Source organism: Lithobates pipiens, unplaced genomic scaffold (genome assembly GCF_037356315.1).
Source record: "Lithobates pipiens isolate NorthernLeopardFrog02 unplaced genomic scaffold, aLitPip1_a1.2 Scaffold_8, whole genome shotgun sequence".
Taxonomy (NCBI): Eukaryota; Metazoa; Chordata; class Amphibia; order Anura; family Ranidae; genus Lithobates; species Lithobates pipiens.
In genome coordinates, this window is record NW_027507903.1 from 293,646,961 (window position 1) to 293,669,450 (window position 22,490).

General features: G+C 40.2%; 1 protein-coding gene across 2 annotated transcripts in view; it reads left to right on the top strand.

The window, feature by feature from the left end:
- The first annotated feature begins 2,094 nt into the window (after positions 1 to 2,094).
- Positions 2,095 to 22,490, top strand: part of UNC5A (unc-5 netrin receptor A) — a 572,106-nt gene continuing 551,710 nt past the window's right edge. Inside the window, exon 1 of one of the 2 annotated variants that reach the window (XM_077472471.1) lies at positions 2,095 to 2,576. In XM_077472471.1, coding sequence (XP_077328597.1) covers positions 2,477 to 2,576 — 100 coding nt within the window. In that variant the 5' untranslated portion in view covers positions 2,095 to 2,476. The remainder of the gene's footprint in view (positions 2,577 to 22,490) is intronic. The other variant, XM_077472470.1, reaches the window with a different exon arrangement.

The following is a 22,490-nucleotide window of genomic DNA, read 5'->3' on the forward strand; positions in this document are numbered from 1 at the left end:
CGGATTAAGGGGTCAATCCCGACCCCTTACCACATGATCAGCTGTCAGCCAATGACAGCTGATCATGTGATGACAACAGAGCCGGTAATCAGCTATTTTTCCTCCTTGCACTTACAGTGCAAGGAGGAAAAAAAAAGCCGAACACCCGAGGCTGTGAGAGGGACTTCATCAGTGCCCACCTGCCCGCTGCCAGTGCCACCTAAGGAAAGGCAAACGTGCCACCCATCAGTGCCCACAGTGCCACCCATCAGTGCTCACAGTGCCACCCATCAGTGCCCACAGTATCACATATCAGTGCCCACAGTGCCACCTATCAGTGCCCACAATCTGCCTCAACAACAGTGCTGTACCTCAGTGCCACATATCCATGCCCATCAGTGTCATCTACCAGTGCCCATCAGTGCCGCCCATCAGTGCCCAGCAGTGCCACCTATCAGAGTCACCTATCAGTGCCACCTATCAGTGCCCATCAGTCCCATCTATCAGTGTTACCTATCAGTGCCCATTAGTGCCACCCATCCATGCCACCCATCAGTGCCACCCATCAGTGCCATCTTATCTGTGCCCATCAGTACTGCCTTATCTGTGCCTATCAGTGCCACCTTATCTGTGCCTATCGGTGCCACGTTAACTGTGCCTATCAGTGCCCACCAGTGCAGCCTATCAGTGCCCATTAGTGTCGCCTCGTCAGCGCATTTCAATGAAGGAGAAAAATGACCTGATTGCAAAATTTTATAACAAACTATTAAACATGATTTTTATTTTTATTTTATTTTGCATCTTTTTTTGTTTAGCAAAAAATAAAACTCCCAGCTGTAATTAAATACCACCAAAAGAAAGCTCTATTTGTGGGAAAAAAAGTATAAAAATTTCATTTGGGTACAGTGTTGTATGGCCGCACAATTGTCAATCAAAGTGCATCAGCGCTGAAAGCTGAAAATTGGTCTGGGCAGGAGGGGGGTTTAAGTGCCCAGTAAGCAAGTGGTTAAAAACGCAGGCTACGGTACTTTTTTTCAGTGCACTGCAACAAAACGCAATTGTGTGAACTATTGTCATTAGAAAACTTGCTTTTTACTGACTGCGCTTTGGGATTGTGTTGCAGAAATGCATCTGAATGCATTTAGTGTGAAGGGGCGCTAAAATAAAATGTACTATACAAAAGGGAAAATGGCGCTGTTCTGATATAAGGTGGGTGCACTAAACAGTATCTATCTATCTGTGTATATGTGATCTAACACCACTAAAAATGTGTAAATGAATAGTGTACGTAAATAGTAAAAACAGCACTTGGTATAAAATGCAATGTGTTTAAAAATATAAATATATAAAGTGAAAAGTGCAAGTGTATATACCAAAAAGAAAAAAAATGTGTTAGTTGGGTAAGCAAATTAGTAATGGCATCATTGTCAATGCATACTATTGCTGCTAATTTTGGTCTAGGCTTTAATGATCTCTGGTCGTGAAAGGATTAAATAACTGATGTAGCTTTTGTCATGGTGATTTGGTGATGGTGTACTACAAGCCTCAGCATGCTTTGACACCGTGCTGGTGGGGGGAGGGGGGGGGGTCTCATTTTCAATAGCAGTGTATGACAACATGTTCTTGAGACATTCAGCAAGGTCTCTAGCTGCTTTATATTTCATGGGGACAAAGTGCAGCTCCCTTGGGATGCCTTCATTAAAGGCTGAGACATCCCGTATTGCAGAGAAGGATTTCATTTTGGCTGTATATTGCTTTTCTGTTCTCCGGCAGTGAGTCCCGATTCACTTTTCAGGAGTCAATAGAGACTGCTGTACGCTTCCGAATTATGATCATTTTTTTTAAACATTTGCATAAATACTGTATGTTTCTTGCTGTGAAGGAATTCTTGCTGCTCTCCCTTGCATAAATCTCAATCTATCCCTGCATTAAATGCATATTACTCCCTCCCCCCCCCCCCCACATCCATGACAGACAGCAGCTGGGGTTAGGATGCCTGCGGCTGCAGCAATCCTGTTTCCTCCCATCAGCATCACAGAAGCTGCCACTTTAACCAGCTGTTGCGTTTCCTCCGCTCCATCCAACCAGCTGCGATCCAGACCGTGTTTTTCCAGCGCGTGTCTGCATGTCCCTTTCTGCCTCGCTCGCTCACTGGCTCATTCTCCTTTCACTGCTCTGCATTGCTGTGGAGACCACATAAGCCAGTACTGGAGAGTGGAGAACAGAGGGAGCAAGAAACTGTGCTTGTCGTCTTCTGGCAAGTGGATGTTGGCTATGTGTTGACGTATCTGGAAACCGGTCCAGGGCGCACTCTGGGAAAGTCAGGTGCTGCCGAAAAGGGGTCTCGCTGAGCTGCTACAGTTAAAGGGTGCACATATGGATCGTTCAGCAAGAGAAGGGTATTGCCGTGTACTGCGGAATGGAGGGATACTCTAAAATCAATCACGTTGAGACTTCACTCTTTCATAGCCAGTGACACCTCAACTTGCGCCCTGCAATGGGCTCATGGCCGGGGGACTTCAGTCTGGACAGCAGAATGGGAGCAGCATGTTTCCTACTGGTCAGTGGCTTTCTCAGTTTGCAGCTTCCTCCCTCTGGTGAGTTTGACATCTCCAACTTATCTACCACCTACAAGGGGAAGTTGGTTGGCTTGCTAGTCACTCATGGTCCATACCTGTATACAGAATGACAGCCACCCCTCCTCTTGTGTAGTGCTCTTGTGTGATGCTTTAGCTTCTCACCTTTGCTCTCTCCCATAGGCATAGAAAGACAGTTCCATGCAGGGCTCACACTACTCATGTACTGCGGTATGCCCTACACACATTACATGCATCACAAGATATGGAAATGTATTCAGGCAGGCATTGGTTTTATCTATGCAAATGATTTCTCGATAATAAAAGCTAGCATTAAAGTTACTGAAGGCAATTAGCTAGGACCATGCCAGGGTTCTCCCACTACACACCAGGGCTTGTAGGAGTCTGTATACATGGGCGTTCTTCAATGTGCCCGCTAACACTTTGCATTAAGTTCTGTTTGACCTTTGCACAACAAATAATGTTCTCTGAACCCTTTAGTGAGCGGGATTGTAATATAGACAGGAACTTGACTTTAGTGTCACTCAGATTGACCACCTTCAATTCCGACACCAGAAGCCCGGCTAGAGCAGCCACATATTCTTTGTGTTACTATGCAGAGTCTGAATGTATATGAGTATGGATACTGAATATCGAGGATTAGGCTCCAAGTTATTATGGATGAACAGCTTGCACGCATTCAATTGCGGTTCCGTCAGCAGAAGTACGATTTCCTACGGACATGCAAAAAAGCAGACTAAGTAAAAATTCCCATTCCTGAATATACTTTCTCAGCAATGCAATGCAAAGTTCAGCATTCATCTACAAACCTTTTTTTTTTTTTTTTTTTTCCTAGAGATCACATACAGTGCATGCTTGATTGGCCTATATACTATACGGAAGGCAATGCCAAGATCTCCCTGTGTGTGATTTCCAGTGTCAGTATTACGTGCGGGCACAGACAGGCTTTTCTAGATGAGGTCAGGAAGCCAAGGATTCGCAGCTTTATTATTTACTGGATCATGCCTTTGCAGAAAACACTGATAATAACTCATTGCAAACAGGGCCTAGAACTGCACTATTGGTTGATTTAGTGCAACTCACGGTGAATGTTTTACAATATAGCTTTCTGCAGAGCATCATTTTCTGTGGGGCTAATGGGGGATCTTAATCACATGTTGTTATGCTCAGGTGAACAAACTCATTGCTTTTCATTAGCGAGAACTACCTTTTTTTTTTACGCAAAGATAGATAGGTAGATAGATAAATAGATAGATAGATATTTGAGTCTGTATTTATTGATAGGATTTGATTTTAAAATGCTTTATTAGACACTACTATACCTTCAGGGGCATTAATGATCCTGTCTATAGCTCTGCAGTGCTCACATGTTTATGGTGGAGCACATTGTACTTCTGTTTGAAAGCCAAATACCATAACATGAACTAAAGCAATGTATATATTCTTATTTTCTGGACAGGTATAGACACATTGATTTTGCAAGGTTTATGGAGTGGGTATCTATTCTTTGCTTCTGCTTAAATATAAAAAAAAAAAAAAAAAAAAAACACAGATTGAACAAAAGTGTGTGTGCGTGTATTTTGGAACAATTCAGCTTGCCATTCATTAGTTGAGTTAAGGTGCCTAAGCAGGAAAACACAGATGTGTATCTGTCTGAATGACTATGTGCTTATGTCTGTATTTTGGTGCCAGTAATGAGGTTTTGTTGCAGATACATATCTACTTGTCCTGCGTTTTTATTTTTTTATTTTGTCTGTGTGAAAATACATTAGTAGTTAGAGTGTGAATGTCATGCTGTTCTGCCTCGTTCCCCGTATTCGATGGGGGATGCGAGGACCCTGAATGAATGCGTTTAGGTCATGCAAGCCTGTACGCATATGCTGAAGTTCTTTGTAGTAGGTGAACAAAAACACAGGGAAAACGTGTGACTATGCTGAAAGGACGTGATGTGTCTAGGTCTCTGCTTGTGCATTTGTGTTCAGAGGAGCAGCAATGTCTATTGTAGATCTAAAATAAGATCTGATGTGTATTAATACGAATGTAATATTATGCAGTGAAAATGGAAGTGCATACCAAGATGTTCATAATATATACAGAACAAAAGCGTGATTTGGGCTCCCAAATACCATTCATACTAATACTCACATAGTGTGGCTATTTAATTAAATTTGAATATAAGCACGTTCACAATATCATAGATAGATAGATCGAAAGATAGATGGATAGATAGATAGATAAATAAATAGATAGATAGATAGACAGACAGATAGAATTTCCAAAGAACTTTACACATTCGTGCTTGCCAGGCAATCCAAAATGGTAAAAGGTTGACACCTGTTCTTTATAGAGAATGAGAGATATCCAACATCTTGCAATGCTATTCTAAACCAGATGTGCCAGATGTTGCGTTGGCATATCAGAGTGAACCTTCGCTGGTCAGACATGCTGGGCACTACTCCAGCCCTTCACAGTTTTCCTGTGAGAGTCACTGGGAAGGTACTGGGATAAATTGATATTTCGATTTGAATCTGTTAGGTGGGACGTAACTAAAGCATCCCAGCGATTATGTTGTAATGTGCACAACTGCATAATTATCAAACTATGGTTGAAGTTATATTACAGAATCTTACATTAGCAACAAGGTGTAGGTCACCTTCTACCAAAACTGGTCTAGCATTGAATCTCCGGCATTATCTAAGCTGATCGAGACTGAGATGGCAGACAGTAATGTAAGGACAGCTTGATGACCTCAAAGAGGTATATGGGAGGCTGGTTAAAATTAAAGGAGGACACTCGTCCATTGATATCACATGACTGATGTTTTGTATTTTACTATCTAATGCAGGCCATCACATCGCATGTGTGTGCATGGCAAAAATGAAGGGTCTGGGGTCATGCCTTTGCCATCATTGGTACTAGCCATCATTTTATAGGCATTTGCTATAGATGTTATTTATATTTTTTTTACCAATAGAACAAAAATTAACAGTACTATGTACTGTCCAATACAGCCAGTGATTTTTGCAGGGGTTTGAAAAATTGATTGAAAACGTATATGGCATGAACGACCACAACTGGGCTCTACTGGCTTAGCTGAGCCATTCTTGCAAATTCTTCATTATTGCCCGTTATCTGTATTGACATTAAGTGAAACAAGCTTTACAGTCTGTGGGTTATTCATAACATGCATATCAGTCCAAAAAAACATTTTTTTATTTTAATGGTGAGAACATTAGCTAACATCTGGCAAACATCTAATGTAGTTGGTCAGCATTACAGCTGCGCAAACCAAAACCAGTAAAAGATGTTATGTCAAGATACCTAACCCAAGGGTTTACTTCATTAAACATCTGCTACCCACACATCTATTTCATGTATGCATTAGAAATCTTGCATTGTTTTCACTTCAACCATTGTAATACCAAATAAAGCACTTGTTCACTCCTTACTCATTCACTACATTTCACTTGATATAATTAGTGCCTCTGTAATGTAAAAAGCAATTACCTGGTTCTAAGAAACTTGTCAGTAGATAATACAACAATTTTTCTGCATCCCTTAATGTTTATTAAAAAGGTTGTATTCTAATGATAGAGAAATTATGCAAATATGGACTCAAACTTGGAAATGTGTTCTTCAGGAATCTACATATAAAAAATCCTAACTCCTTGATCTTTGTTAGAGAATCAGTTTATACAGATGAGGAAAAGCACCAATGCACAAGGTCACAACAACATAAATGCTAAATGCCACAAGCAGCGTGGAAAAACATTTGGTCATGTCTTTTTATTGGAAGCTTTGGTAATGGGATTCACTGGTATTCTTGAAGTTGGTTGTGCAATAATATGACTGTATTTAGGTAAATAATCTTGCTATTGTAAAAATGTATTCTTTCCCCCAACACTCACTATATATATATATATATATATATATATATATATATATATATATATATATATATATATAAACATCCATATTCATTTACTAATGGGGATCGGGAAGGGATTCTCCCCCTGTTGTTTTTTTTTTTGCCATCCTCTGGATCAACTGTGGGTATAGGATTGTGTATATAGGGTCGTCTCCCCCCCCCCCCCCCTCGTTATTGGTTGAACTAGATGGATAGATCTGTATAGATAGATCTTTTTTCAACCAGACTAACTATGTATTTATGTAACTGTACGAAATGGATCTGCTAAGTAACATTGGGCAGTGAATGCTCTTTACTTTTTTTATTCTCAGTGCAAGAGACCCGTCAATAGACCTTTTCAGAAAAAAAAATGCCTTCCCTGTAGCAAGAACTGGCATACAGATACTGTATACACCAGTAGGCGAACCTACTTTACTAATCTGTAAATGTAATGTAATTATGAAAATATAACAGCAGTCAAGTAAAAAATTTTAGAAATCATAAAAAAAATACGTGTAAAACTTAGTTCGTAAATTCATAAAGTTTAAACTAATAACTCAAAATGGTAATTTAATGAAAATACACACCAGACTCACAGCAACCCAACAGGGCAAAGTAATAAGTGAGCTCAACGTGAAATAAATATGCAGATTTAAATGGGTAGCAATAACTGAAACTGCAAAGCAAAATACTTTCCTCATATGAATGTTTTTAATTTGTTATTCCATACATATGCTCATATATATTATACAGTATATATGGGATAAATGAAGTCACTTGGATTGCAAGTCAATCCTTAATCTGCAAGTGTTTTGCAAGTGTGATTATGCTATATGGATCACCAGCATTAAAAGTGATCTGGTAATGGTATCCATTAGATACATTACCATTCCTTACTATTATATCTATGTATCCTGCACCATTTTTGGATCGGGGGTCCTCATCTTACCAGAGTTAAAAGACACATTTTTATTATAACGTGAGATCGCCTTAGGCCCATTCTGCAAACAAGAAGTGAAATGTTAAGGAATCCAATGAACTGTTTTACTGAGCTGAAATGTAGGTGCTATGAATCAAATATCTTATACTCTCAGCATGTATAAAAGATATATACATTCTATTTTACGTTTGGGGTTTTTACAAATAGATGATGCAGCAATTTTCATCCCCCTAAACACTATCAAATTGTACATGCCTAACAACTGTGCAGTAATTGTAATGTTACAACTATTAAAAGTGTGACTGCCTTAAATGAAAGAATCCTTATTATTTTTCCCTGGAACTTTGATGAAATGTTTTCATTGTGAAGCCATAGATCAAAGATGAACTGCAGGCAGACAGATAAATAAACAGTTCAAATAAATGCAGCATGTGCAAACTGTTTCCCTGCCAAAAGGCTTTGTAATTCTCTTCAGCCAGTTGTTTGATTCATACATCTCTGTAAGCCTACTTGTCCAGAGAGGTGACACTATTATTTCCAGTTTGATCTTTGTAGTAGGTAACAAAATATACATTTCTGTAAAAATTTTCCTTTAGTCATTCTTAATGTAAAGAACCTCTATATTGATTCCTACCAGCAAAATCATCTTACTTTCATACACAACTAACGTCTCATTGACCCAGTCTGTAGAATAAAAAGTTTAATTTGGCAAATCTTTTTAGAGATTTTATATATTTATACATATTACTTATTTGACTAGACTTTTATATCTTTCTTTATGCATTGTAAAATTGTATTTGCTTCGCCAGCTGCTGATTGACATTGAGTGCTCTGGTTTGTTCTACTCCTAATATTACCAGTGTTCCCAAGTTCTTCTCCGTTTCGGTTTTCCCCAACTGCATTCCAGATAAAAAAAAGGTGTATTTATTAATTATTAATAGGAGGTGTATTTGCTAAGTGAACTCAAGATTAGTAGTGTGATTAGTAGTGTCTGCTAGAGTTATTTCAGAATTTTGCTATTCTCTAACTTATCTAACTTTTGAAGATTTCTCTGTCTATTAATCAGTTCTAATTTCATATACCGGTACATACAAACTTCCCTAGCCTGTGCAACGCCATCCTTTGTTCCTGGTGATTTCAAGGAACATCATCAAACTAAATTTATTACACCAATAGAATTTTCATCATTCTAATATGAATACGTACTCTGATAAAAAGTTGTCATGTTAACTTGACATTACCCTATACTTTCAAACCTACATAGGTTCATGGCTATACATATTGCAATATGCTGAAATTTGTGCTTTTTAAGAGGTTCTTTTTTTTATTTTTTTATTTTTTTAGCAAGAACTGCAGGCAATACATTAAATGCCTTTCAGTTCTCTTATGCATTCCAAGTCATGGAATTATTTTTCCATTTGGCTAGGCCATTTACTTGAAATTTGTCATAATAGTAAGTTAGCACAATACAAGTGGGAGGGTCTGTTCTTTAAGTGGTGGGGTTACATAGATGAATTCGCACATCAGGGAGTAGACAAGAAGCAGGCTAGTGACTCAAAAGGGTTGACTTACTAAAACTGCATAGCGCAAAATCTGGAGCAGCTGTGTATGGTAGCCAATCAGCTTTTAACTTCAGCTTGTTCAATAAGGTGGTGTCAAAAAAAAAATGGAATTTGATTGGTTTCTATGCAGATCTGCTCCCAATTTTGCACTGTCTAGTTTTAGTAAATCAACACCAGAATATGCAGAACTGTATGCTCTAGATCAGAGGTCTCCAAACTTTGTACACAAAGGGCCAGTTTACTGTCCTTCAGGCTTTAGGGGGCCAGACTGTGGCCAGTGGGAGTGGAAAATGTCCCACTGTCAGTGAAAGTAAACGATGCTCTCATTGGTGTCTGTGGGAGTAAATAATGCCCCATCAATAGTTTTAGCAGGAATAATAGTGCCCCATTGTTTGTGTCAGTGGGAGATATAGTTTCCCATTGATTGTGTCAGTGGGAGGAATGGTGCCCCATTATTGGTATCAGTTGGAGGAATAGTATCTCAAGAGCCAGATTAAGTCAATCAAAGTGTCCATGGGCTGCAATTTGGAGGCTTCTGCTTTAGATCAGTGGTGGTCAACTTACCGGTACTTAATATAAGGGGTCTCAAGTGCGGCCCCTGACATTACCTAAGGGCAGCTCATAATATTTAGTGCATGTAATGCTATAGAAAGCATACAAGGACTGCACCAGGAGATGCAGGCATTCTACAGGGGATAGTGAGGGATTGGGAACATGCTATAGAAGTTTTTGGAGATTGGGAACATGCTTCAGAAAACAATTGTAGACCAGAGACACATTACACAAGACTGCAAGAGATCACTGTTGTTACAGCCCCTTTACAAATCAATGCATCCACACTTGTGCTCCCTACAGAACCCATACTTGTGCCACATTTGATATTTGTCTCAGTAGGACCCATTATAAAAGTGGACAAAACATAGAAAGAAAGAGAATAAACAGAAGAGAAATAAAGAAGATAGTGTGAAAAAATAACGAACCGTTTAACTTCTAGACGGTTGCTAAAGAATAGTTTTTCCTTTACTGGCTACTGTGCACCAAAACAATTAATACTGTCTGCAGGAGTCCCTAGGGACACACAGACAGTGCCAAAGGGCTGCATGCAGCCTGGTTGGCTTGGAGGCCTGAAAATGGTGTTGTTATCCTCATTAGACATATCGCATAGTACAGGTGGATATACCATAGTATATGCATCACTTTACAAATCTTTTAGTTTAGAGTCAACAATACTGCTTTGTGTAAATACATACAATATCATGCTGCATTCCCAGCATAAGAAAATAAATCCATATACATGCTTTTATGATACAAAAATCCCAGGGGAAATTAAAATAGGCTTTTGCCATAAAGGATGTTGTGTCAGAAATATCTGCTGAGTTTACTGTCACATATACATGGTTTTCTGTCTGTTTATTAAAAAAAATGAGATATTGAAATGTAAACAAATGGCAGAACCCATAGCTTGTTCATTTTGTGCATGTATACACATGTTGTGCATACAAATATTGATAAAAGGATATAGGTGGTGGTGGAAGAATTAGAACATCTTCTTTGGCTTCAGTTCATGGGTCTAAACATGATATTGTCTTTGGGGCGGATAATATCAAATATGATCTTTTAAAGAAGAAAAAGAAAATGACAAAGGTGTCCTAGAAAAACATATGGACATGATAACCCCGCAAGATGAAATGTTGTAAAATTTATAGATGGGAACAGTCTAAATATCCTTATCAGATGCTGTCCCCCCTTTTGTTTTTGCTTTTCCTGTTTTCATGACTGTTTTTATGGCTGTGATTTATTCTTTACATTACCCCATTACTTCAAGTATAGGCTTCTAAAAGTGAGTACCCCCAACAAAAATAACTGTTGTAATACCTTCCCGTCATCCTTCCTTACACTCTTCTCTTGCTAAGTAGTAAGACATACGTGTTTTTGGTCATGGTATAAAGTTTATGTGCAATTTTGAGAAATTAGTTATTTCCCCTACAATGAATTTGTCATTAGAAAAATACAAGGACTGTCATTATGTGTATTCTTCTGAAAATGCTATATGCCTGGCTGTGTCTGACTTCAGTATTTTTGAATCACAAACCTGGAAAATGCATTCTGTGAATGAATGTCAGAAAAACCTCAGACCTCCTTATTGCTATACTTATTTCAGGTCAGTGACAGATGGAATTAATGTCAAAGGATCAGCATGGCTGCTCGTTTTCTTGAAAGGAAAAGTTCAACAATGGCAGCCTCCATTATTCTCTCATGAAAGATTTACTTTTAAGGGGTAATATTGTTGCCCATTTCAGATGACCTATATGACCCAATACACTGGTTCGAAATAGATTGCACACTATAATAATAATAAAGAAGACTTGAAAGCAGAACACATATATATATAATATATATATATATATAATCTCAGGATGCAGCATGTCCCTCCCCCCTCAGCCCCCTACTGATTATTTTTGTTCCTAAAGGAACTTGGATTAACTTGTATTGGATTGGTTCACTGATGAAGACTCAATGGTAGTGGTACTGGTACATGCCAGTGATGGTGCAACTGAAGGGAATGGAGTAGTGGATACAGAGCTGCTGAAAGGTAGAGACAAAATGAAATGAAGCACGCACATGATATATTTTGGTAAGGTTGTACAGCTATCTGGGTGAATATGACAATTTGTAGGGGTAAACTAAAGAAGACTAGGAAGCATTCAGGATTAGTGCACAAAGAAGCATTTCCAAATGAATGCAATCTCATTAACCTTCCCAACTACTACTAACAGAAGGCAAAAGGTAGCCTTATTTTTGTAAGTTTTCCAATCAGCAAAACCTAAGCAGCATTTAAAGCTTTTAGTTTGCCATAGACATTGGATGTTGCTTGGACATGTGCACGTGATTAGACTGAGGTAGATCTCATTTTCGTCAGACTAAAATGTAGATATACATTTCTCTGTCCTGAGAGAGTATGAGTCTATCTATGTACAGCAGGCACTTCTTGTGCAATACTTATCTGAGACGGAGGAACAGCTGTTGGTTATCAGGAAAAAACAGCCAAGAGACTTTTCCCTCCAAGATCTCTTCCCTGAAGGTGCCTGCTGAGGTGTGAAGGTACCCATAAATGTCCCATATGTCTCTCGATCTCGCCAAAATCAGCAGAATCAATCAATCATGTAATGTCCATGGTTTCCTTAACTTCATCAGTCTCTTTACATTTTTTTAAAAAGAACTTAATATTATAAAGTAGGGCAGAGATTTTAAACCTAGGCTATTAAGGTATCTAGTGTCAAATGGGAAATGTTCTTATTTTACATAATTAGCTGGCTACAGATGTCTACAAATATATATAAATGACAACAGAATATTCATGTAGCCACACAATTTTTCCATATATTCAGTTATGCCATGGCAGCACGCAGAATGTGAACTTCTCCAATAGATCACAAATGGCTGCCTTAGAAAATCATACAGGCATAATTGAAAAAGATTATTTTGCTGCTCTTGCTTAGAGTTTAAATTTAATAGAAAGATGTAAACATATGGAATTATGCTTTAGGTTCCAGTGCTCAAGATTTCAGGTATGTCTATCAAAGCTGTGTTAAAGCTCTGTTGGGCAAAGGAGTACACATGGGAATTGATGTGCTGATGAACTTTGTAATTTGTGTAAAATGCAACACTAAGCTGACCTGCTCCATAGCACTGAGCAAAATTTGAAACGCAACACTTTTGTTTTTGCCCCTATTTATCATGAACTGAACTTAAAGATCTGTGACTTTTTTTCTGTACACAAAAGGCCTATTTCTCTCAAATATTGTTCACAAATCTGTCTAAATCTGTGTTAGTGAGCACTTCTCCTTTGCTGAGATAATCTGTCCACCTCACAGGTGTGGCATATCAAGATGCTGAATAGACAGCATGATTATTGCATTGATGTGCCTTAGGCTGGCCACAAAAAAAGTGGCCAGCCTAAAAAAAAAAATCTTTAAGTTCAGCTCATGATAAATTATTCTACAACAACCAGCACCATATGTATAGATGGACAACATGATCAGGTATTGCAGAACAACAAGATCAGGCCGATTGGCTACCATGCACAGCTGCACCAGATTCTGCACCAGTTTTAGTAAATCAACCACCCCTGCGATGTACAAATATATTTATATATATCTATATATATCTATATCTATATCTATATCTATCTATATATATATATATATATATATATATATATATATATATATATATATATATATATATATATCTCTATATACACAGTATCTCACAAAAGTGAGTACACCTCTCACACTTTTAAAATTTTTGTAAATATTTTGTTATATCTTTTCATGTGACAACACTGAAGAAATTACACTTTGCTACAATGTAAAGTAGTGAGTGTACAGCTTGAATAACAGTGTAAATTTGCTTTCCCATCAAAATAACTCAACATAAAAATGACCTAGGCTATAAGAAGATTGCCAAGACCCTACAACTGAGCTGCAGCATGGTGGCCAAGACCATAAAGGACAGGTTCCACTCAGAACAGGCCTCGCCATGGTTGACCAAAGCAGTTAAGTGCATGTGCTCAGCATCATATCCAGAGGATGTCTTAGGGAGGTAAACGTATGAGTGCTGCCAGCATTGCTACAGAGGTTGAAGGGGGGGGGGAATCAGCCTGTCAGTGCTCAGACCATATGCCACACACTGCATCAAATTGGTCTGTGTGGCTGTGATGCACAAGAAAGCCTCAAGCAGCTTGGTGAAGGCAAGCACACTAAGGACATGGATTACTGGAACCATGTCCTGTGGTCTGACGAGACCAAGATAAACATATTTGGTTCAGATGGTATTAAGCTTGTGTGGCGACAACCAGGTGAGGAGTACAAAGACAAGTGTGTCTTGCCTATATTCAAGCATGATGGTAGGAGTGTCATGGTCTGTGGCTACATGAGTGCTGCTGGCACTGGGGAGAAACAGTTCATTGTTGCCTTGAATGCCAACATCTACGGTGACATACTGAAGCAGAGCATGGCCCCTTTGGAAACTGGGCCGCAGGGCAGTATTCCAACATGATAATGACCCCAAACACACCTCCAAGATGACCCTGCCTTGCTAAAGAAGCTGAAGGTAAAGGTGATGGACTGGCCAAGCATATCTCCAGACCTAAACCCTATTGGGCATCTCTGGGGCATCCTCAAATGGAAGGTGGAGGAGCGCAAGGTTTCTAACAACCACCAGCTCCATGATGTCATCATGGAGGAGTGGAAGAGGACTCCAGTGGCATCCTGTGAAGCTCTAGTGAACTCCATGCCCAAGAGGGTTAGGCAGTGCTGGAACTTAATGGTGGCCACACAGAATATTGACACTTTGGGCCCAATTTGGACATTTTCACTTAGGGATGTACTCACTTTTGTTGCCAGTGGTTTACACATTATTGGCTGTGTGTTGAGTTATTTTGAGGGGACAGCAAATTTACACTGTTATACAAGTTGTACACTCACTACTTTACATTGTAGCACATTGTCATTTCTTCAGTGTTGTCACATGAAAAGATATAATAAAATATTTACAAAAATGTAAAGGGTTGTACTCACGTGGGATGCTGAGTATGTATATATATATATATATATATATATATATATATATATATATATATACACATATACATATAGCACTACCCCGTAGGAGTTTCAATTGACTTCTCTCTTTAGCTCCAACTGATTTCTCTGTATAGGCTATTGGCTAATAGCCTCTGTTAGATTAGCAACAGCCCCTTACAGACTAGGAACTCTCAGTCCCTCTAGAAAGCAGCACAATGAATTGTGAATTGCATCCTGGAGTACTTCCAACTCCCCTGTAGACACTGGTCCCAGCTCTAATCTGCAAGAAATGCTAGCCCACCCAGCTGCTTCTCTTGACCAGTCTACCCGAATGACACTCTTCACCAGTCTACCCGACTGACACTCTGGAGATTTACCAGGGCAAGGCTATAGAAGACTTAAACACATCACTGTCTTCAAGACTTGATGCATGTAGCAGTCTCTCCCCTGGAAATCCCTGCGCCGTGCTGTAGTACTCACACTGTTCTTTCCTTGATCCCAGTGCCTCTCAGGAAAGCCTCCTTCCAACTTCTCCTGTGGTAGAATCCCTCCAAGCCAGCTACCTGAGCCCCGACCTGAGGCAGAGCACCACCCTCCCAACCAACAGTCTCCTCAGCACTGCATCTCCATCTTCCACCCGAATCCCTGCCCAGCATGACTCATGTCTATTTAAGGGCTCACTTAGTCCCCTGCCAGGCCCACTTCCTGGGGATTGTCTAAGAGCCCCTAAATATGTAGGACAACCCTCCTAGTCTCTGCCTTCTAGCATCCAGAACATTCTCCAACATTCCAGAATCAAGTGGGGTGAGGTGCACCAGAGAGCTGCCTGTATGAGACATGCTGTCCTAAACTCTAGTAATCCTGACCCATAGGGTTTAAATATGAGTCAGAATATGCCTTTACCTCATCCTTGTTGGTTTACTAAAGGAGTATATGCTGTGAAAAGTGATTGTTACTGAAAAAGGGAAAGCTATGTTCACTATAAATACTCAATCATGTGCAAGGAAATAAAAAGAAAATGCAGCACATATTTGGGTATTACAAGTGACCACAGGGTCACCCTATTTACTAAAATTATTATCATTATGCAAAAATAACATTAATTTAATAAATTAACGGCCTCTACTGCTTTTGTAAATAAGACAGATATTGACTCCTATAGCATATACATAATCGTACAGTAATGTGCTTTTTTCAAAATATACAGAGGATGCTTGTTTCTTGTTCTTTTGCTGGTTTACAATGGTGGAGTAGTGCTTTCTAATGGAAATAATGACTTCTAGAAAATCTGAATCTTAGATTTTAAGACTTTAATCTGTTTTTTTCTTTCACTTGCAACTAAGATTATGGATTAATCACGTAAGCATTGGCGTGTTAATTGCACAACGTGATGGCACATTGCAGGCACTGAAATTTGTCATTGCAAACTACTTCTAAATGCGTCTCTTAAAGGGCTGCCCTGGGATCTCTCCTTCTTCTAATTGCTGCTGTGTCCGCAGGGCTCAGGAACCTGATCAAAGTTCTGTTTCTCTCCCGTGCCATGTCTTTCTCGCTGGCTCATGAGTGCCTGTGTAAACTAAGTGCTTCAGAACACTGGGCAAGCCTGGCCAGCTGTCATTCAGTTGATATCACAGGGCTCCCTTTTTAACAACCACACAAAATGAAGGTCTTTCTAATTTGTTGTTGGTGTGTCAGGAAGACAGGATGTTGCTCAGTCTTCCTCCAGAGTATTTTGACTGCTAAGCCTCAAGTCCCCGTTCTCTATTGACTTCTGTGCTAACCATTTCCATCTCTAACCTGGCAATCTTTATAGCATCTATTTTTAATAGCTTCCAACAATAAAATGGTAGGTCAGGTGTTCAAATTGTATGAAAAAAATACTGTACTTAAAAAAATAATAATTCTGTTCGCAAAAACATAACCTAGCAATTTTAATTTAACAGTTCTAGGTCAGAATCCAACAAGTGAGAATTGAGGCTCAACTTACTAAGCTATAATCATCATTATTTGCCATAATTACTGTTATTTTCAGCAGAAAATAGCAGTCACATTGTTGAAAACAACAATGCGTATAGCAAAAAACATGCGTACTAAGTTAGCAAATTGAGCCTCTAATTAGTTGGGGGGGTTCCATAACAATGCTTCAGTTTTAGTCCTGAGTTTTGGGTAGCCAGAAGGTACAGGCATACCCCACTTTTAAGTACACAATGGGGTTTATTTACTAAAGCTGGAAAGCGCAAAATCAGACTCACTTCTGCATAGAAACCAATCAGCCTCCAGGTTTTTATTACCAAAGCTTAATAGAACAAGCTGGGGTTAGAAGCTCATTGGTTTCTATGCAGAAATGAGCTTGATTTTACACTTTCCAGCTTTAGTAAATAAACCCCATTGTGTACTTAAAAGTGGGGTATGCTTGTACTAGAGTAACAATTTGGCAACTTAACAAATTTTGTATGTGTGTTTATTTTACTTGATTTAAAAATGCATAGTATGCCTTGGCCTTTGGACTGCTTTTCAGGCTTATTTAGGTTGTTATCTCATCACTGTCCTATTAAAAAAAAAAAAAAAAAACAGTATGTACTGTAACCCATAGCAACTAGCTGTAGGTGGTTGCCATGGGTTACTGCACATATCAAATTTACTCTGCTTACTCATATAAGATGGTAGAAGGTGACGCCTTATATTTTGTACACTGTTCTAAATGAGCTTAATTGCGTTAGAACCAATAACCAAGCATAAACCAGTTTATACTAGTTTAATAATTTCCCTAGAATTTAAAAAAAGTTCCAATTGGCAGTTCTGATTGGATCTGCCAATCAGCTGGCTTATATCTGGAAATGAAAATGCATATATGTGCTACAATTGTATCCTGCAGAAAAGTTAAACACTTAGGAATATGGAAGCAATTAGTAAGCAGGAGGAAAGAATATGAATGGATATGACCATTAAATTAGTCATAGGTGTGAATGGAAATCTGTGTTCAGTGAATAAGTAAATTAAATGACTAATCTAATAGATGAATATAGAATATGATAGAATTCCAAAAAGGGATATGATTTTATGGTGTTCTGAATAGCAGAGTATGAAAAATCAAGTGAGGTCATTCCAGAGTAAACATGAGGCTTGGGTGAAATTTTGCTTTCAATGATTGTTCACTAAATCAGGTACAAGGAAATAGGGTATGCGAATGTAGCATTAATGAGGACCATATACCAGAAGATCAGTAATCGACATTAGTACTAACAACTAAAACAATAATACAAAGCAACCCTCACCCCCCCCCCCCCCCCCTGCAAATTAGGCACCTTCCAGTACCATACTTACCACACCATTTCCTGAAGTGTGTAAGGTGTATACCTCTACCTCTGCTCTTAAGATCTATGTCTTCTGAAATCATTCTTTACAGCAGAACTCCAGGAAATCTGAAAGTTCTCCACTTGCAGTGGGGCTGCGTTCACACTGCAAAGGTTTACAGCTCATCTAGGGGGCATGCAAAAGTAAACTTACCTGATACTCTGCTCCTCTGTGCTTTTGGGCCAATCCCCGTAGCGTCTTTGTCCCACGCTCTAATGGACTAAGATACTGATATTGTGAAAACCAATGCAGGGACAGTCCAGAGCTACAGCATGGAGGAGAGCCATCTGCTGGTGGAGCAAAGGAACGGGTAAGTAAAGTTTTTTTTTTCCATAGACTTAACAAGCAGCTATTCCTTGCAGTGCGAGTCCAATGTCACTGCATATGAGAATTTTCAGATTTCCCAGAATTGGGCTTTAAATATCACTAAAGTAAGTTTTGTAAAATGATCATACAGTACATTTTCATAATGCATTTAATAAGAAATAGATTATTTTAATCTTCATATCTTTGACTGAGACAGCTTTATGCCGCGGACACACGATCAAACAATCGGGTGGAAAAGTCCGGCAAACTCAAGTCCGCCGAACAATCCCCCCGTGTGTAGCCTCCGGCGGACTTTTTTGACCCGAAAGTACGGCGAACTTAGAAAGTAGTTTTGCACTCCAATCTTCCCGCCGGACTTGCATTTCGGCGGACAATCCGGCCGTGCGTATGCCAGTCCGTTGTACTTTTGAAATGAATGGACTTTTCCCGCCGGGGAAAAGTCTGCTCATTTTGAGCACGTCTCCAGGTAGGCGGGGCCCGCGAAGGATGCGTTGCTGGCCCCGCCACCTGGTATGGACTTAAAGGGGAACACCAACACCGAAAAAATCGGCGTGGGGGTCCCCCCCAGATCCACATCAGACCCTTGTCCGAGCACGCTACCCGGCCGGCCAGGAAAGGGGGGACGAGCGAGCGCCCAGCCCCCCTCCTGAACCGTACCAGGACGCGTGCCCTCAACATGGGGGGCGCCTTGGGGAAGGGGGGCCGCGTGGCCCCCCCACCCCAAAGCACCTTGTCCCCATGTTGATGAGGACAAGGGCCTCTTCCCGACAACCCTGGCCGTTGATTGTCGGGGTCTGCGGGCGGGGGGCTTATCAGAATCCGTCCGGAGGCCCCCTTTAATAAGGGGGCCCCCGGATACCGGCCCCCCACCCTATGTGAATGAGTATGGGGTACAATGTACCCCTACACATTCACCTGTAAAATAAAGTAAAAAAAACATGTGCCCTCAACAAAGGTGCCCCCATGTTGAGGGCGCGTGGCCTGGTATGGCTCAGGAGGGGGGGCGCTCGCTCGTCCCCCCCTCTTTCCTGGCCGGCCGGGTAGCGTGCTCGGACAAGGGTCTGATGTGGACCTGGGGGGGACCCCCATGCTGATTTTTTTCGGCGTTGGGGTTCCCCTTTAAGTCCATACCAGGTGGCTGGGCCAGCAACGTCTCCTTCGCGGGCCCCGCCTACCTGGAGACGTGCTTAAAATGAGCGGACTTTCCTCCGCGTGTGTGGGCGAGTCCGTTCATTTCAAAAGTACGGCGGATAGTACGGCAGACTTAGTACGACATATTAGTCCGCTGAAAAAGTGCCGTGTGTGGGCAAGTAGCCCGTTCGGAAAGACCGGCGGACAGTCCGGCGGGAAGTCCGCCAGACTAAGTCCGCTGGATAGTCCGCTACGTGTGTACGCGGCATTACATGACCTTCCCTCTGAAAAAAGGAGTAAGGGTAAGGGCTTCTGTAGACTCATGCAAGGCCAGTCAAGCCCCTTCTGCATCAGACTATGCTTAGGGGTATTGCCCAGTGCAGTACAAAGTATAGACAGGAGATATTTTAGGCCAGTCTTTTTAAAATATTAACTCTCAAGAAAATAATACTGAACCCGATGATCACAAAACAATGAACATTAAATACTGTATGTGTGCTTCTTTAAATGCAATATATAATTGATATGCTGAATGAAATTTCATTGCGTTTTGAGGGAGGATAGATGGACAGATGTACTCTGTTTACACTAAATTCTAACATGTGGGTCCAGTTCTGCTGCCTCACACTGTATCTCCAAGGTTTGTTCATTTTTGGATCAGTGGTCATTCTGTCAATTTCATTACTTAGTTTCTTTCCTATACAGTATGTCCTATATATACAGTATATATCATGCTGCCCCAGTTTTATCATTATTGCCAATCTGCAGCATCTTTCTGCTTAAATGTTCCAAGTTTCGGCCTTCTTCCTTAGATTTTCCAGCCATTTGGCCTTGCTCCTTTGCGTTTCTTCAACACATCTGCTTATTTTAGGTTTCCAAAGTATAATCCGTTCTAACTGACCCAATGTGGTTTTATAACCTTTCAGAATGTTCTCAAAGCATGTTGCCATCCTTGTCCTCCTCTGCATCCCTGGCACCAGCTCACAGCAGTAATATTCCATGCATATCTTTTATAACATTTCCTGACAGTGCCGTACCTTAAGATATTGCTGCCCTAAATAGCCAACCAGCTAAGGCTTTGGGAGATGGAATGTGAATATAATTTGCATTCTCTCAAAAACAAAGAGGAGGCAACCTGAGAAAGCTCTTGTCTGGATGTATTGCTGAGTCACTGACATGGAACAAGTATACACATCAGGAAATTCAGAGAAAAGTTAGAAGTCTGTATCTACATGCTTGTTCCGGGACAAGTCAGCAATGGGAGCCTCCATATTTGTCTCATTAAATGTTTCCAATACATTTTCGAATTTCTGGGTAGTATCAAGTATCAATTCCCACTACCTTCCTCCCTCCCTCTATATTCCTGTTGGCCAATCATTTGTCAGTAGGAATATGTGGAAGGAGGCAGGCATGCTCTGTTACTACAGGGCAGTGCCAGAACATAAAATGTGCAGATTAGCTTGGCATACAGACATTTAGAGCAGGATTAAAGGTACTGTGGGTATTTGCAGGCACCTAGCAGCAATGGCAAAGCATAGCTCAGAAAGGCAGTCTTGGGTTTCTTATATAACACAGAGTTTTGTGCTGCTGATTACTAGCTACACACCTTATAAACATCCTGTTTCCATTTTGAATGTCTGTGAAGGTGGCAGTCTTAAATACCACTGCTATCACCAGAATGCAATGGCAACAATAGTACAGGGATTTGTTGAGCCAAATACGAAGGAAATAAAAAATTCAAAAAATAAAAATAAAAAGTCTCAACTCCCATCACTGTTGTCACAGTGTATGGATTGTGCTCCAAGCTTTACCCTACACAGGGATTTTAGAGCTTGTGGGACAACAATCTAGGTTCCATCAGACCAAAAGTAGAACGATCATCACTGTTGTCAGCTCCATAAGAGCATGCCCTAACCCATGGCTCAGCTCCAGACTTGCCTCTTTTATCCTACTTGGACAACCTAGGTGCAGCTACCACAGCCTCCACTCTCAGTGAAAAATATAAGCCACACTGCAGAACTTAGCTTCTCTTTCTTTCTGTGTTTAATGTGTCAAAAAAGAGACTGCACACATCAATGTTGTCACCCGAAATCAACCTTCCTTGATGCATTTCATCACTGCTGGCTTGCTCATAAGGACGGTTGGTTCCTGGGGAAGAAAGTAATATATGCAATTTTTTATTTTTTTTTACAAATAAACACAGAAAGAAGCCAAGTTCTGGAGTGTGGCTTATATTTTTCCTAGAGTTAGCTCCACAGCTAACCCGTACTCACAAAACAGTAGCGGCCACCATGTGTTTTAACCCCCCTGACGGTATTCCCGAGTCTGACTCGGGGTGGATTTTTTATACCAAAAGCGGTATCCCCGAGTCAGACTCGGGACAGCGTCGCTGGATCCAGGAGGAGGTTTACTTACCTTCTCCTTCGGATCCAGCGTTGTCTCCCCGCTGTACGAGCGAGCCGTGTCTCGCTCGATGCATTACATCGCCGATCTCCGTGCCCTGCGAGCGTTGCGATGCACGGGCACGGAGATCGGCGCCAAATTCAAAAAGTGAAACAAACAGTAAACATACAGTATAATGTAATCTTACAGATTACATTGCTGTATGTAAATATTTCACATCCCCGTTGTCCCTAGTGGTCTGCCCAGTGTCCTGCATGCAGTTTTATATAATAAAAACTGTTCTTTATGCCTGGAAACTGGAGATTGCCCATAGCAACCAAAACTGTCCCTTTACATCAAAAATGATTTTAGACCAGCTAGAAAACAGCGATAATAAATTCGAATCACTCGCAGAATTGAGCGGTAGCGATTTGTGGGGAGATCCGTCATCAAATACTGAAAAGTAATGACAGTGACAATTCTGCAACTGAGCAAATTTCAGTGTTTTTGATTTGATTACATTATTGAATAATTTTTATTATTGTTATATTATTATTTGGTACAATTATTTATAATTATTTATTATATTATAATTTATGATTTAATTTTTCAAACTTTATCATACCCGGGATGTCTGCTAGACTCTGGTTTGTACAGATTTAAGAGAGTTATTCCTAAGAATTGCAGGACTACAATATAAAACGCCAAATTTTCATGCAAAAT